An 18483-nucleotide genomic window follows, 5' to 3' on the forward strand; every position below is an offset into this window, starting at 1 on the left:
GGACAGGGAGGGGGAGGGATAATATGATGGGGATGGCAGACAGTGAAGTGCTGCAGGTTAAGTGGCGGGAAGGGAAGAGGTGAGGAGGGGAGGGGGGAAGTAGAGGAAAAGGAGAGACATAGAGAGAAGTACATTATAAAATAAACAAAAAATAAAATAAATAAAAAAGATCAAAGAAGAGGTGGAATTATGGCTGTGTAGTGCTGGAATGGGAGCCGGGAAAGGGATGGATGGGTGAGGACAGCGATTAACGAAGGTTGACGCTAGGAGTGTTACGGTAACGTAGGATGTATTGCAGGGAAAGTTCCCACCTGCGCAATTCAGAAAAGCTGGTGTTGGTGGGAAGGATCCATATGGCACAGGCTGTGTAGCAGTCATTGAAGTGAAGGATATCATGTTTGACAGTGTGTTCAGCAACAGGGTGGTCCATTTGTTTCTAGGCCACAGTTTGTCGGTGGCCATTCATGCAGACAGACAGTTTGCTGGTTGTCATGCCTACATAGAATGCAGCACAGTGGTTGCAGCTTAGCTTGTAGACCACATGACCGGTTTCACATGTAGCCCTGCCTTTTATGGGATAGGTGATGTTGGCGGCCGAACTGGAATAGGTGGTGGTGGGAGGATGTATGAGACGGGTCTTGCATCTTGGCCTATAACAGGGGTATGAGCCATGAGATAAGGCACTGCGAGCAGGGGTTGTGTTTCAGTGGACAGCGGAACACCACAGTGGGAGCGGTGGGAAGGATAGTGGGCAGGACATATCTCATTTAAGAGCACAACAAGAGTTAATCAAAACCCTGGGAGAGAATGTAATTTAGTTGCTCCAGTCCTGGGAGGTACTGAATTTCGAGGGGAATGCTCCTCTGTGGGCAGACGATAGGGCTTTGGGAGGTGGTGGGAGACTGGAAACATAAGGCACAGGAGATTTGTTTTTGTACAAGGTTGGGATGACAATTACAGTCAGCGAAGGCTTCAGTGAGACCCTCGGTATATTTCGACAGGGACTGCTCATCACTGCAGATGCAATGACCATGAGTGGCTAGGCTGTGTGGAAAGGACTTCTTGGTATGGAATGGGTGGCAACTGTCGAAGTGGAGGTACTGCTGGCAGTTAGTAGGTTCAATATGGATGGAGGTACTGATGTAGCCATCTTCGAGGTGGAGGCCAACATCTAGGAAGGTGGCTTGTTGGGTTGAGTACGACCAGGTGAAGCAAATGAGGGAGAAGTTGTTGAGGTTCTGGAGGAATGTGGATAGGGTGTCCCCACCTTCGATCCAGATAGCAAAGATCCTAATGCCCATGGCCTTACCACTTTTGAACAGTACGTTTCCCAATGCCCAATGGATTCCAAAACAACAACCTCCTTCCTAGTAGCCATGACCAATTATATCCTCACCCACAATTACTTCTCCTTTGAAGGCATTACCTACAAACAAATCCGGGGTACAGCTATGGGCACATGCATGGCACCATCCTATGCCAACCTATTCACGGCCCATCTAGAGGAATCCATCCTAAACACCCAGAATACTAAACCCCCCCCCCCCCCCTACCAGATTCATTGATGACACCTCATGACTCATACCCCATACATCCTCCCACCACCACCTATTCCAGTCTGGTCACCAACATCACCCATCCCATCAAAGGCAGGGCTACCTTTGAAACGAATCATGTGGTCTACAAGCTAAGCTGCAGCTGTTGTGCTGGATTCTATGTAGGCATGACAACCAAAAACGAGCTCTGTCGGCATATATGGCCACCAACAAATGGTGGCCAAGAAACAAGTGGCCCGCGCTGTTGCTGAACACGCTGCCAAACACGATATCCTTCATTACACTGACTGCTTCACAGCCTGTGCCATATTGATCCTTCCCAACAACACCAGTTTGTCTGAATTGCATAGGTGGGAACTTTCCCTGCAATACATCCTACGTTCCCGTAACCCTCCTGGCCTCAACCCTCATTAGCCACTGTCCTCTGACATCCAGCCCCTTCCCTGCTCCCATTTCAGCACTATACAGCTGTCATTCCACCACCACACCCAGACTTTTTTCTCTTTTTCATTTATTTTATTTCTTTATTTATTTCTCCCTATGTCTCTCCTTTTCCACTACTTCCCCCCCCCTCCCCTCCCCACCTCTCCGCTGCCCACTACCCAACCTGCAGCACTTCACTGTCAGCCATCCCCACCATACTATCTCTCCCCCTCCCTGTCCCAGCCTCCTCCTTTCCCCCATCCAGTCGTCACTCCCATCACGCATAGGTACTGCTGCTTGCAGTGTGGTTTCTGTTGTCTGAGACTGCTGTTGTGTGTGGGTAACATTTGTGTGTGTGTTTGTGTGTGCGTATGTGTGTGTGTTGTTGACAAAGGCCATTGGCCGAAAGCTTAAAGTGTGAAAATCTTTTTATTGTGCCTATCTGCGACTCAGCATCTCTGCTATATGGTGACTAGCAACCTTCCTCCTCATAATATTGTTACTAGCACATTATGGCTTCTTTCCCCTGTCTTTTAAGTGTTTTCCTCATAATGACTCGGCAGTTGAAATTCTGATGTTCGCTTTTGTTGTTTCCAATCAACCCAGATTTAGTAATTCCAGCTTACAGAATTACAATATCTCTCCAATCAGATTATTATTGTTAATATAGGACCACGTGAAGCTTCTGCCTCTGATATGAGATTGTATCAGGTGCCACATTTCTTTCATATTCTCGCTATGCATTTTCTTCCATCCAAGTTGTTTCTGCATTGTATTCCCTGGCGTCTTGGCTCACCTTCCTCATGAGAATTTTGTGGTTGATGGTTCGTCTGTCTTATATATCCAAGCCAGTATCCTCTGTATCTTTTCTTACTTCAGTGGTTCACTTTATGTTCTTAATGCTTCCTGTGCACCCCAAGATCAGTTTAGTTTGTCAGGTGTCTGTCATTCGTTTGATATGTGTAGCGTCATTGCCACAGATACTACTACACGGCCGCGCCAACACAAGGTCGGCAGCCCGTCATCTGCCAAGCACACTGCACTCTAGCGGGCTGTGCAGCTCGACGGAACTGGAGTGTGCCTCATTCACTTCTTAGCTAGATTTCAACCTAGGCAAACACACTTTCAAGATAATTGTTTTGTCTCTTGTCTTCTCCGCAGTCTGCAGCCTACTTTTGTCTTATTGGGTCCCAAGATGTGTGTAGTGTTTTTTTCTCTATAGTTTCTTGATATTTTCTAGTGCACCTTTCTGATTCTTGTGCAACATTTCTGATCCATATAAGTTTTCTGGTTTGATTAGTGTTGTAATATCACATTTTTAGATTAGGTGTTAGGTATGATTTATTGTACATGTTTACATTTTTCCAGAATGCTTTACTTATCTTCTGAGTTCTCTGTTCTTGAACTACTGTTTCTATCCTATTTGTCTGCATCAGTTTACCATGATACTTGAATTTGTAGACACTCTTGATCTCACCAAATTTTATCAAATTCTTTTTTGGTGCATCTTTATGCTTTTACACAAATTCTGTTTCTTCAAAGGTGGTCAACCTCTTCAGCTCTCTCTTTCAGGACTTATATTTGATTTACTGCAGTTTCTGTGTTATCTTTAAGGACTGCAAAATTCTCAGTGAATGTCAGACAGCATTTGGTTTTCCTCCCTAATCTGACGGGTTTCTTAAGTATCTGTATCTTCAATTGTTTCTCCTATTTAATATCATTTTTGTCTGATAGTGTATTGAACAACAGTGGTGAAATACCATCATCCTGTCTCACGCCTGTTCCAATCTCACAGGATATACTCCATGAATCTAATTTTAGATACTGTGCTGTCATAAGCTGTCACCAGCACACCAGTTAGCAAAGATGAAGCGTGAAGTTCGATTAGCAGGTGCTGGATCAAGTGCGTCTAGGAGAGGAGAGGCCAGAAACACACCCACAAGCAACACGCCTCCAATGCCCTCTCAACAGCATGTATTTAGGCCGCCACCACTGACTGGAGGGCCTCACTCACTCATTCACTCACTCACTCATTCACTCACTCATGCAGTTTGGCATCTGTCAGTTTACGCAGAGCGGGTGTAGTTTATCACAGACTACAACAATATATAGCGACCGGATTAGTGAAGGTAGTGGGACTGGTTCACCTCAACCAGAATTGCACTTTACATCAATCTACATGAAGACTATTGCTGATGAGCTTGTACCACAAAACATGGACTCTATTCAGTTAAGTAAATATATACATTTCATGTAAATAAAGAACCGTATTAATCCACGTGTGCATTTGTGTTGTAGAAATAGAATACCGGCCACCCATAACAACACCATCTTCCTTGCTTCCTTGTGGTACAAGAATCTACAGATATGGTGTTTGTTAGAGTCTGCTTAATAGTGTTCACTATCTTCTTGCTGAAGTCCTCTCTGAATCAGCTATCATTATCATCATCCTTGTTCAATAAAGAAAAATGATGTAAGACTTATTAAATGAGGCTATCAAAAGTTTGCATATATTGTAATTGAAATTTTGAGCAATTTCCATATTCAGGAAAATGCACTGAAGAGCCAAAGAAACTGATACACCTGCCTTATATCGTGTAGGGACCCCGTGAGCATGCAGAAGTGCTGCAACATGGCTTGGCATGGATTCAACTAATGTCTGAAGTAGTGCTGGAGGGAATTGACACTGTGAATAGATCCATAAGAGTATGAGGGGGTGGAGATCACTTCTGAACAGCACCTTGCAAGGCATCCCAGATATGCTCAATAATGTTCATGTCTGAGGAGCTTAGTGGCCAGCAGAGCTGTTTAAACTCAGAAGAGTGTTCCTGGAGCCTTCTGTACCAATTCTGGACCTATGGGGTGTTGCATTGTCCTACTGGTCGGAATGCGCAATGGACATGAATGAATGTAGGTGATCAGACAGGATGCTTACATGTGTGTCACCTGTCACAGTAGTATCTAGATGTATCAGGAGTCCCATATCATTCCAACTGCACACGCCCCTCACCATTACAGAGCCTCCACCAGCTTGAACATCCCCTGCTGACAGGCAGGGTACATGGATTCACTGGGTTGTCTCCATATCTGTACATGTCTATCCACTCGATCGAATTTTAAATGAGACTTGTATGACCAAGCAACATGTTACCATGTTATCATCATCAAAAATCCAATGTCTGTGTTGATCGGCCCAGGCAAGGCATAGAGCTTCAGTGTAATGCAGTCATCAAGGGTACATGAGTGGGCCTTTAGCTCCAAAAGCCCATATCGATGATGTTTCACTGCATATGTTCACATGCTGACATTTGTTGATGGCCCAGTATTAAATCTGCAGCAGTTTGCAGAAAGGTTGCACTTCTGTCACATTGGACGATTCTCTTCGGTCATTGTTGGTCCCGTTCTTGCAGGATCTTCTTCTGACCACAACGATGTCAGAGATTTGATGTTTTACCGGATTCCTGGTATTCACGGAACACTCATGAAATGGTCATACAGGAAAACCCCACTTCATCGCTATTGATGCTGTGTCCCATCGCTCATGCACCGACTATAACACCACATTCAGAATCAATTAAATCTTGATAACCCACCATTGTAGCAGCAGTAACTGATCTAACAACTGCGCAAGACACTTGTAATATATAGGTGCTGCCGACTGCAGTGCCGTAATCTGCCTGTTTACATATCTCTGTATTTGAATACACATGCCTACACTAGTTTTTTTGGCATTCAATGTAAAAATACTAATATGCCAAAACAGATATGTACAAAACAATGTTAGTAATATATCTACTGGATTGGAACTTTAATAGTGGCAACTATTTGCTTACAGCTCATACAAAATAGGTGCAAGTTTCAAAGTTTTACTGATCTCCAAAGTAGTCACCAGCATTACGTATAACCCAATGCCACCAATGTGAAAGTCATAGAATACTCTTAGCAGTGCCAGTTGTGTTAACAGTTCGAGCAGCATGGTCTATTGCCCGATGAATTTGTAGCAGTTCTGAAGCGAAAGCCATGAAGTGTTTCCTTCAGTTTAGAAATTGAGTTGAACTCGAGAGGGCTTAAGTCAGAGGAGAAGGTGATATAGCACTTAGCAGCACCATGAGTCAAACAAATCAGTAACAGGTTGCATTTACATGCTTGAGCATTGTCCTGCAAAATGATAGTCAGGTCCTGCAGAAAGTGTCATCACTTCTGTCTCTAAGCTGGTCGTAGGTTGTGTTCCAAAAATGAACAGCATAGAGACAGAAGTGATGACACTTTCTGCAGGAGCTGATCATCATTTTGCAGGACAATGCTCATGCATGCACAGTGCAAATTGTTACTGATTTGTTTGACTGATGGGGCTGCAAAGTGCTATACCACCTACTGCACTCCCCTGACTTAAGCCCTCGTGAGTTCAACTAGATTTCTAAACTGAAGGAAACATTTCATGGCATTCGCTTCAGAACTGCTACAAATTCATCGTGCAATAGACCGCATCGCTCAAACTGTCAACACAGCTGGCACTGCTAAGAGTATCCTATGACATCCACATCACTGGCAATGGGTTATACACTATGCTTGTGACTACTCTGAAGGTCAGTAAAACTTTGAAACCGTACCTATTTTGTACGAGCTGTAAATAAATATTTGCCACTATTAAAGTTCCAACCCTCATATATTCTATTGTTTTAATGACCCATTTGACAGTTGGATTAAAAATTGGAAATTTACATGTGGATGAAGAATTACAGATAACTGTGACTGCACGCAGTATGTACATTCAGAAAAAACAAGTGCAAAAAGAAATGGATGAGTGGAGAATGGAGCGATGAGTGGGAAAAAAGACTGTATAAGGTGATTTAAATTAACAAGTGAGGAAGCACTAAGCCGAGTTTGATAATTTTAAAATTAAAAGTGGGCTTTGTAACAGATATTTGCAATCATAGTATAAAAAGATATTGACTAGACACAGATGTACAAATGAAACACTGTCAACAACATAAAGTAGATAAGTTACTGTCACGGTTTTGTGCACTTTTTTTTTGTCTGGACAACAGATCAGAATGAAGGCTGTACATATGCCTATGTGTATATTTATTGTCATGCTATTTGCTTGAAAATGACGAATGCTCAAAATTGCAACTGCAATAAATAATTTGTTTTTGGCACCCATAAACAGTAACTACCACATTTGACAATTATATGCAACATGTGGACCCCTTCCTCATACAACTATTAGTTAAGTATTGACATTCTGCTTCATTTACAGATGATCAGTTTTAGTTATAGACTAGAGAAAAATCGTTAGTATTTAATGACCTGAAAATTAACAAACACTGTTAAAACAGGCAAATGTAGGTTTCAATGATGAGAAATAATATTACTTAATTATATTCAGTGTAAAATACTCACCTGTGCACAAACTTCTTACTTTCCAGGTATGACAGTGCAGTACTAAGTTGATACGTATACTGCAGCAGTGTAGCTAAGGTGAGTATATGACGGTTGCTCTGGAGATATGCCCTCATCTCCCCTAACCTCGCCAGTTCCATTACAATCCAGATGGGGCTCTCTGAGCAGACTCCAATTAACTTGATGATGTGGGGATGATCAAACTGCTGCATTATGTCTGCAAAATATTACACAGCAATTCACAGTTAAAAGTCAGTACCAGACTGTTCCTCTCGGACTGATCTGTAATTCATCATTCATCAGCACTACAAATACAGGATACCAAAGTATTTTTTTTCTTTGTCTTCAGCTTTTTGTTTCAGGATATTAGTGAAAACATTAATTAGGCATGAGAGATTTGTCAAGATAAATTTGCAACAAGTTTACATTGTCTGTGATAGCCTATAAATATATTCTTAAAGTAGGTTAATCATTAAATGGAAGCACCAAACTTCACAGTGTCAATCAATTTTCCCACATATTACAATTCTATCTTCTCAGGCAAATGGAGTGAACTTCTTCCATCAAACAAAGCTAACAATTATTCTCATTACAGTTCAGTTGGGTACCTCCTGACTGTTGCACTAGTTACTGACATCAAATTTTTAACTTGTGACTATGCTCTTAGACGTTAGTTGAAATTGTTAGATACATATGTTTTGAGATTTACAGAATAATGTTGATGTGACTCAACATACATACTTACGTGTTATACCTAGACAATCATACAGATTAATGCAGGAGTGAAACACCAGTTAATGAGGTCAACCCATTATTAGTAATATTCAGGTATCACTATAAATTTTCAATTTTACAGTATTTTTCCAACATGAAAGACAGGAGTAAGAAATCTACAAGATAGGTCATATCATCTTCACTAGCCTTGAATATTACTCATCCTGCACTGCCACATGCGTGTGTTATAACATGTCATCAAGGAGGAATATACATCTGTGTATGTAAAGTTCTGTCTGTTCCAAAGAAAAATCCCAGTTCTATAACTCTGCTCCATTGCCGTAATTTTTATGTATCTGATCTCCAATCAACACCTCCTTAAGATTTTAAATAAGTTGACTTGTGTCCTCACAGGAAGTTCTGAATGACCACACTTTAACAGACAAGAATGCTGCATCTACAAACGATATTTCACAGAGAATCACAAATCTACATCTACATCCTTAATTGGCAAACCACAGAAGTGCAAGGCTGAGAGAAATTCCCACTGTACCACACATTAGAATTTCGTTCTGATTCATGTGTGTGCAGAGCCCTTAGGGATAATTGCTTAAATGTTTCATATGTAATGAAAATACTAAAACAGAAAATTGTTTGTTTAAGAACTTGATAGTGTCCAACTGAGACGGAGCACAAGCTCGGAGAGGCCCCAGTCAGGGCACTATACCAGCATTTGACTTCACTCATTTGAGGAAACAACAGAAAAGCCTAATCAAGAGCTCCGATGTGGATCTGAATGTGGTTACTCCAAATAGCAAAACAGGAATTCACCAAAAGAAAATACAGATACACACACTCACAGCAGTCATCCTAACCATTTATGCACCAGCAGAACCTAATATTTGTCTCAGTGTAGTGAGTAGCACAACACAGAAACAACACTATATTTCTTTCTTTCCCACTGTTTGACGGCAAGTACAAATAATTGCAGCGCATGATTATAACTGAGGAGACTCCAGAACGGAAGCCATATAGGGCAACAAAGGTAGGCAATTATCTATCTACAGACTGGTATGTGGCACTCCGATATAAACTCATGCTCATAAATTAAGGATAATGCTGATACATGGTGAAACAACACTGTGGCAGGTGGTTTGCGGGTTTAAATCACCTCGGGGTATGACCATGCAGTGCATTTGACCTGTGATCATCACATGGTGGTGCTGGCAGCTGTCCACATACGCAGAGGGGTGTTGGTGCATGTCAGAGTACAGTGCAGCGAGTAAGTGTGCAGACGTTTTCAGACATGCTAATCACGACTGTGTATTGAAAATGGCTAAAAGAACACATATTGATGGCGTTATGAGGGGTAGAATACTAGGGTGACTGGAGGCTGGTCAAACACAGCAGGTCGTAGCACGGACCCTCCGTATGCCACAAAGTGTGATCTCAAGATTATGGCAACGATTCCAGCAGACAGGATATCTCACTATCAGTGACCACAGATGGCCATGGAGTACTGCAGGCAGCCTTGCTCGGGACCTTACCGCAGCCACTAGAACAGTTGTCTCCACACACACACATTCTACAGACAACTGAACAGACATGGTTTATTTGCCCAGAGACCTGCAAGGTGCATTCCACTGATCCCTGGTCACAGGAGAGCCCGTAAAGCCTGGTGTCAAGAACACAGTACATGGTCACTGGAACAGTGGTCCCAGGTTATGTTCACGGAAGAGTCTAGGTATAGTCTGAAAAGTGATTCTCGCCGGGTTTTCATCTGGCGGGAAGCAGGAACCAGATACCAACCCCTTAATGTCCTTGAAAGGGACCTGTATGGAGGTCGTGGTTTGATGGTGTGGGGTGGGATTATGATTGGTGCACATACACTCCTGCATGTCTTTGACAGAGGAACTGTAACAGGTCAGGTGTATCGGGACGTCATTTTTCACCAGTATGTCCGCCTTTTCAGGGCGTGCAGTGGCTTCCACACTCCTCCTGATGGATAATAACGCACGGCCCCACCGAGCTGCCATTGCGCAGGAGTACCTTGAAATAGAAGATATCAGGCGAATGGAGTGGCCTGCCTGTTCTTCAGACCTAAACCCCATCGAGCATGTCTGGGATGCTCTCATTCAATGTATCTTCTGCACGTCTTCAAACCCCTAGGACACTCCAGGAGTTCTGATAGGCACTGGTGCAAGAATGGGAGGCTATATCCCAGCAGCTGCTTGACCACCTAATCCAGAGTATGCCAACTCGTTTTCTGGCCTGTGTACGTGTGCATGGTGCTCATAACCCATACTGATGTTGGGGTACACGTGCAGGAAACAGTGGCATTTTGTAGCACATGTGTTTTGGGACAGTTTTCTCAACTTATCACCAATACCGTGGACTAACAGATCTGTGACATGTGTGTTCCCTATGTGGCTAGTCTATTAGCGACAGTTTTGTGTAGTGCCACATTGTGTGGCACCACATTCTGCAATTATCCTTAATTTATGAGCATGAGTGTCTATAGCAGCATAGAAAAATTCACTAGCTTTCAAGTTATCACTTTCTTTTACAATTTAAGCACTGTTTTGCACATAAAATAAAACAGTAACAATAGCCCCAACATTCTATCATCACTGTTTTGTTCAAAATTTAATATTATTATAAATGTAAAAAGAAGATGACCCTTGTGATGACACAGATATGCTGAATCTTGTCCAGGCTAGGAAATCAATAAGAATGTGTGTGTTTCAAAAACAAACTGAATCCATTTCCATAGTTATTCTGTAAATATGGCTATTTTGGGTCATTACAGACCAAATGATTATTGTTTCTGGTATTCACCTAAAATGTATTGTGGAAGGATCAAAAATAAGTGAAGATGGTAACATTGAGATGAGAATTACAAAAAAACAAAACAAAAATTAAAATTTAGTTTTAACACTAACTAAGAGGCTGAAAGAAACACTACATTTGTTGTTGACACTCTCTCTCTCACTCTCTCTCTCTCTCTCTCTCTCTCTCTCTCTCTCTCTCTCTCTCTCTCTCTCTCTCTCTCTCCAATCTTAAGTTAGTCAAAGGCGATTCTTGGAGATACGAATATACACTTTCTGAGGTAATAAATGTCTCCACAGACAGAAATTCATTTTCTCAAGTACAGAGAAAAAAGTTCATACAGTAAATGTGAGTGTGATAAAGGGTGAGCAGGGCGTTTACCCTTTAACTTTTCATTAAAAGTAGTGTTCTTACATTTTTTACTTTTTTCAGGAAAAATTAATTCAAAGCAAGTAGAAGTTGTAATTCATGATAGTAAACTTAGCAGAGTACAAATACAACTATAATAATCTGACAGCAACTGTGAAGGTAAGGTAAGTCTGAGGAGGAGGAGGAGGACCAGGAGGAGGGACTCTTCAACAGTCAGACTACATTTCAAAATATAATCAGTCTGTAAATTCAAGAGCGAGCAACGCTTTTGGTGGGGGAAGTGGCCTTCCCTGGAAGAACCCTGCCACTGTCCTACAGGGGTACCCAAAATCTGTTGCTCGTTACCTGTCTAGCAGTGTAATTCAGCGTGCAGTGATATGTGTCAACTGTGTTCATGGGGTCTTAGTTGCCAGTGTCTGTCAGTTAACTTTGTATACTTATGGATATACTTTGGTATCTGAAAGCGATGGATAATCGCTCTGCATTGCAAGAAAATGTGCAGAATATAAAGAATAGGAAGCATTTGCAGAGTAACGAGCCCTTGATCATCTCTAAGGTTGTTACAGTGTGTATTAAAGAGACAACACATAAAGAACTGTTGGCTAATATTACAAGACCCAATCAAAGGCCTGCAATTTATGCAAACATCAGCCTTGCTGTAGTAGGATGCATAAGAAAGGAGTGCAAAAATAAACCACATGGTTTATTGGAATTGCCACAAAGGAAAACTAATAATTTTGGGAGGAAATCCATCATTATAGACAGTTTCACAAAATCGGTCACTCAATAAATGATGGAAGACTTTTACATAAATTAAAAAATAGTGCTGACATTATGGAAATTACTTACTGCTGTAAAAAAATCCATTTCCCTTGGCAGAAAGATGTTTTACACAAGACACTATGTGAAGTGGGATTTACCTGGAAAAGATCTGTAAGTAAGCAGAAGATTCTGGTAGAGAGAACAGATGTAATTCACTGGCAATTTAAGTACTTGATCCAACCGAGGAAATTAAGGGAGCAAGGCAGAAACTTCTTTTATACTGATGCACCTTGGGTAGACAACAACATTACTTACAGGAAATGTTGGCCGTGTCCTGGCATTGACGGCATTATGGACAAAGTTAGTGGAAGCAATAGGTTTGCTGTGGTCAGTATCAGTTCAAAAGATGGGTTTTTATGCACAGTTAATTTATTAACTGGAATGTGCAACAGGAGCTACCATATGGCAAATGATCTACAAAAATTTTTCAAATTGGATATCGACTAAATTAATTCCGAATCTGCCACTGAACTGTGTTAATGTTATGGACAATACTTCATATCACAACAAGGAGCATAACAAAAGTCCAACAGATCCTTGGATAAAAGAGGAAAGATGGAATTGTTATTAAGGAAACATGGTGGAAAATGATTTGTCAACGAGAAAAACAAAATTACTTGATTTAATTAAACAACATAAGCCAGAAGACAAGGTATTTGAAATTAATAAAATACTTGAAGCTCATGGACACACAATGCTGTGACTTCCACCATATAACTGTGACTTAAATTCAATTGAACAGGTGTGGGCAAAATTCATAAATTTTGTAAGAGGAAGAAATATATATGGAGATATTTGCATGAGGAAGTTACTGCTGTTGATGAAAGAAGATATGTAGCAACTTTCCGAGTATCCATTTTTTATTCCAACCTAAATTTTGAAGAAACCAAAAAAAAGCATAGACAAACACTTCTTACAGGTTTTGAAACTATAACTCCAGATGATCGGAGTGCATACTGTCTCCATGTAGAGAAACTTGAAAAAGAGTTCTGGGTTAAGGGTGGGATTGTTGAAGACATACTAGATGCCATAGTTATTAATTTAGAAAGTGACGACAATGATGATAATGACAGTGGCACTGTTAATGATGACCTTTAAAATACAAATTATGTGAATGGGCAATGAATAATTTCTTAAAAAATACAGTACATTGTGTATGCTTTCAAGCATGAGTATGTTCATATACTATAAAGTTTCGTTTAATAGAAATTTACTACAAGTACTAAAAGTGTTAAACAGTTTTCCAAGGTAAATGCAGTCATATGTCATCCAAAGCAACAAATACCTTTATCACTAATTGAACAAAATTAGCATGGTAAAATTAACTGATTTCTCGCTAACAGCATGTGATTCAATCACATAAAACTTTTGATTCTTATGGAAAAGCAGCATTTGAATGTATTCTGTCACTAAAACTCTATCTCAGTTACTATTCACCTGCTTCTAAGACACACTGCTTAAGATACGTATGCAATAGCTATCCTAAACACTGCTGAAATTTCCTTTGAAACATGCACACTGATTTTGGACTTCTGTACAAAAAGCTTGACATTCGTGGTGCATTCACATACTGATTTTTATTTTTTTTCTAAGAACTTTATTTGTTAATCTACAGCAATGCTATCCTCTTCAAAATATTCCCCATTACTTACTACATACTTATGCTGTTGTTTTTCACAATTCCAGAAACACTTTTGGAATTGTTTCTTTGGGATGGTTTATAGCTCTCTTAACTATACATTTTTAATCTCATCTATCATTGTAAAACCACTGCACTGCACTGCCTGCTTTGAAACGTTCATATCACTTGTAAGCCCTTGTTTTATTCATAGCAGACTCATCAAAAGCAATATTTAACATTTCTAAATGTTTAATATACTTTATTCCATTTTTATAACAAAATTTAATAGAAACTCTCTGATCCTTTTATATACAAAACAAATAATCATTAGTGCTACCAAAACACATGTAACATTTTTCATAGCTGACAACACACTAAATACCCAGTATGCATAACATTGTACAGATACTTTTCAGACATGTTTGTGAAGACAGTGACAAAACACGTAGTACAAATCAGACCAATACAACATGCGAAATTATAAATTTCTCATTACTTTTTAAACACTCTTCATGTTGCAAGAATTGTTATGTTTCAATGCAGCCCTTCAAAGAAAACTTCTACCTTTTACTAGAAACACAAAGTAAAAACAAGCCTTACATTCTACAGATTGAGTGCACTATATGGGGTGTGTTTTATTACGAGCAGTAAAGGAACATACATTTACATGAACAGATATTTGGTTCTATGTTTGTAGTACAATCCTGAATTCTGTTCCTATGTTAATATTGTTTACTCTACAATGTTGTGTTTTGGAAGGAACTATCATCTTTTGTATTCCTTATGGTCCCAATGTATTTATCTAACAATAAATGCTGCCGGGACATATCTGTACACGGCATCACCACAGATTTCAAGCGCGCGCTGCAGCAGGGCCAGTACTACATTATGAAACAGCCTGTGGAAGCACCTAGTTACTTATCTGGGTAGACAGAGTGGGGTCTTGCTCACTCACTCAAGTTCATGGACAGACTATACAGGCTTCTCAACTGGAAGGCCATAATTTTACCATTGTAACAACTCAATTGTCTTCTGTATTATAACGTCATAAAAAAACCTCCACTGCACATTTGTGGCATTTAAAATTTAAAGAAATATTAGGGTTTAATGTTGTGTCAATAACAATTTCATTACAGGTGAAGCTCAATCTCAGATTAGAGTAGGCCATATCTTTGTCAAAGGAACAATCTTAAAATATGCCTCAATCACATAAAGCCTAGATTTAGATGGAATTTGGAGGCTGGTTCTCCTGGGTGTAAGCACTGGAAGTTCCATTACTTTACATGTTCTATACTTACATGCTTCCTCCAGAAACTTCTCAGCAGTGGCAAGATCGGCATCAGCTTTGCAGGTTTTTACTGCAACAGGTACCGGTGTTCCATCGGCAGCTCTGAATGTGCCTTTGTGAACGTCCCCGAACTGGCCCTCACCAATTGTTTCACCCAGCTCAACACGGCTACGGTCCAGTTCATAATCCTTTGCTGCAACCAAGATTCCCACAATGAACTATTTCCAGTTAACAAAAAAACAACAGCACTTTTTATTTCTGGGAAACTAAACACAGATCCTAAACAATACTTGCAGTATGTGGGCAAGTATCAACTATTGCTTCTTTGCTGCGACCCGTGTGATACTGACAATTTGGTAGTCATTGGTTTCATACTGGCACATCTCAAAATTTATTGCTTTACATCTGCATTAGGGCTTCTGAAGAATTTTTAGTTTTTGAATTCATTTATCTCATAAACAATATTATCTCCATTTTATGTATTATGAATGAATAATTCCATTTCTTCCACTATGTCCATTCTTTTACTTTTTCAGGTTTCGTACAAAATTTCAAGATTGCCTTGTCCTGTGTCTTTAATGTGTGTTGCTAATGCTGATTTCTTATATTTTCCCAGTCTATGAGAGTCTATATGCTCTAGTCGAGTTCTGAAATTTCTGCCAGCCAGTCCAACATAATATTTATTGTATTAGGTGCTGGTAATTTCGTAAATGCCAGATGCACCAAGAACTGTATATGGTTGTTTCATACTGTGGATGAGCTTGTTATTTAGGTGGTTAGTGGTGCAAATGCTGATTTTTACATATGTGTTTTTGAATACTCTAGCTATGAATTACCTACTAAATTTATCAGAAATTATACAAAATGGCATTTTTAAACATTTAACTGCTGGGATGCTGTCAGCTGTGAGTGTAATTTGCTATTTCTTGTTCACATTATTGTTTCTCTGCTGAGACATTGTATTAATGAACATTGGATCTATGAAACATATGCTGCAAAATATTTTATGGTTTTCTATGTCATGGTGGAGTTCTGTATATCAAATTGAAAATTTGTTGGTTCTGTATAGCACTGATTTATATGCCACATTTTTGGTGGATGTAGGATGTGCAGAACTGTTTGATATAGTTGTGTCAGAGCCAGTATGCTTTTTGTGAGGACTGAAAGACACCTGCGAGTTCTGTTTTGATATTTTCATGTCAAGGAAAGATATGGTGTTGTCCTTTTCATCCTCAAAAGTTAATTAGATTTTATTATGCAGACTACTGAATTTATTAAAAGGGGTTGCTACTTCATCATTTGTGCTGTTAAATAGAATGAGTATGTCATCCACATACCTCTTACACAATTTATATCATTCTTTATCAGTATGTGTTTAGTGAAAGATTGCTGCAAAATATATCAATGGAATGGGATGCAACTGATATCAAAAATGTCTTGTGAACTACAACACAAAATTTTACTTTTGAAAAAATCATTTCTATAGTGATAATGGATAAAAGGATCAAATGAACTCTTCATTAAAATCCATTGGGAATTGAGCACAGACTTTTACATTTAGCTGCTACAAGTTTAAAAAAACAGGTAAATAGATACTCTTGCCAGTACTAGTTACATGGAATTTTAAAGGTTTCAAGTAAGTCTGACAGCAACAACAGCTTACTGGGATGAGAAATACGTACTGGCAGGTGTAGAATAGTCCCCTTCCTCATCCACAATTTCTGCATAGTCTTCAGAAAGCATGGTTCCTCTTGGTGGCACTTTGTCTCCACCTCCACTGTCAGGGTACTTGGGAGGGTGAGCATCTGCGAAAGTACACAATTTGTGAAATCATCAAGCACACAGTATACTTAGAAGACATCAAAGACCTGTCAGCACCAACTATGTAACAAATCTGCCATTATTGACACATAATATTAGTGAATTAACTATCACTACAAACAGAAAGGGAGGAAATGCCTTTGAAAATAGCAGGCACATAATGAAACTGACATAGAATGAAATACATGCTTTTCTTTAATGGAGACAAACAATTAATGTGAATACCAACCTTTGACAGCACAAGGGCAGGGAAAGCGTTTCCACACGGCAGCTTGTACAAAAACAGTAAACAAAGTTTCATTCTGAATCAAACATGACAATAATTATTTTTGCAGTTATTGTATTTTTTGCAACTGAAACTGAACAATAAATATTTAAAATATGTCTGCTTGCTGAATAATAAGCAATGGAAATTTTAACTTTAGTACAATAATAATGTAAATATAACTGAATACAAAGTTGTTACAATAACAGAAATCCCAGACTGGAAACAATAAACAAAACTGAGAAAAAGGTAGCAAGTTTGTTGAACAACATAGATGTATTACTAGTTTTGAGCTGTCAATCTTTCTCTAGTTAGAAAGAGAGAGAGACAGAGACAGAGACAGAGAGAGAGAGAGAGAGAGAGAGAGAGAGAGAGAGAGAGAGAAATGGCTTCTTCAAAGTAGTTTCTTATCCTTCTTCTTCTTCACTACATGTCTTATACAAATCACCTCTTACAGTACTCTTTCTGTTGTATGGCCTTCATACATTTCTCCTGCTAATGCTTTTATCACTAAGAGCCTTTACCAGGAGTCTTCTCTAACCAAACTGTCTACAATTCCTTCCATTTCACACTATTTTCTTTTAAGTAATATATTGCTAAATTTTCGCATAAGCCCTCAATTATTTTATGATCTCTCACTATTCTTAGAAATCTCATTTCTTTGGCCTATATTCTACAGTCTTAGTGTCTTGTTTTCATTCATGCTTCAGTGCCATAAATAAGGGTTGGCACTACTACGATTTTGTAAAACTTCAGCTGCATTTCTTTCATAGATTTATTCTGTCAACTCAGTTTTTACATCATTCCATGAGGAGCGTCAATAAGTAATGTACCACACATTTTTCTCGGCCAGTTTCAGTTGAAAAAAATGTGGAATTTGTTGTGGGACATCAAGGAATATTCCCACTTCAGCCCCTACAGTAGCATAAAGTTCTGATAAGTGATGCCATTATATACAGCAATCAAAATGTTGCCTGTAATTGAGGTGTGTTCCAAGTAGAGAGCTGTCATTGAGTTTCTTTTGGCGGAACGCCAGAGCATCACAGGTATTCACAGGTGCTTGCAGATCGTCTACAGAAGCACATCAGTGAACAAAAGCATGGTGATCCAGTAGGCAAAGCATCTGTCATTTCGCTACAAGGTCTCAAAAACCTGGGCCATTCTCCCACATGCCAGCTGGCCACAACCCTCCGGAAATCGAAGGAATGATTTCAGTGTGTTCAAAACCACAAAACTGCCAATGAACTTCTCTTTCTCCATTACAACATAAGGGCTCACATAAGTCTCCACACCTGAGAGGAGTTCACAAAACTGACTGTTCTTCCTAGTCCACCCTATAGCCTGGATATCACACCTTCCAACTTCCATCTGC

The 18483-nt window shown here is 39.7% G+C and overlaps 1 protein-coding gene across 5 annotated transcripts in view; it reads right to left on the bottom strand.

The window, feature by feature from the left end:
- Positions 1–18483, bottom strand: part of LOC124619339 (focal adhesion kinase 1) — a 749959-nt gene that overhangs the window by 81980 nt on the left and 649496 nt on the right. For 4 of the 5 annotated variants that reach the window (XM_047145654.1, XM_047145656.1, XM_047145652.1 and 1 more), the window contains 4 exons: positions 17076–17117; positions 16708–16830; positions 15036–15218; positions 7383–7599 (listed from right to left, as the gene is read on the bottom strand). In XM_047145654.1, the coding sequence (XP_047001610.1) occupies positions 7383–7599; positions 15036–15218; positions 16708–16830; positions 17076–17117 (565 nt within the window). The remainder of the gene's footprint in view (positions 1–7382; positions 7600–15035; positions 15219–16707; positions 16831–17075; positions 17118–18483) is intronic. The other variant, XM_047145653.1, reaches the window with a different exon arrangement.

The sequence above is a fragment of the Schistocerca americana genome, chromosome 6 (genome assembly GCF_021461395.2).
Source record: "Schistocerca americana isolate TAMUIC-IGC-003095 chromosome 6, iqSchAmer2.1, whole genome shotgun sequence".
Lineage (NCBI taxonomy): Eukaryota > Metazoa > Arthropoda > Insecta > Orthoptera > Acrididae > Schistocerca > Schistocerca americana.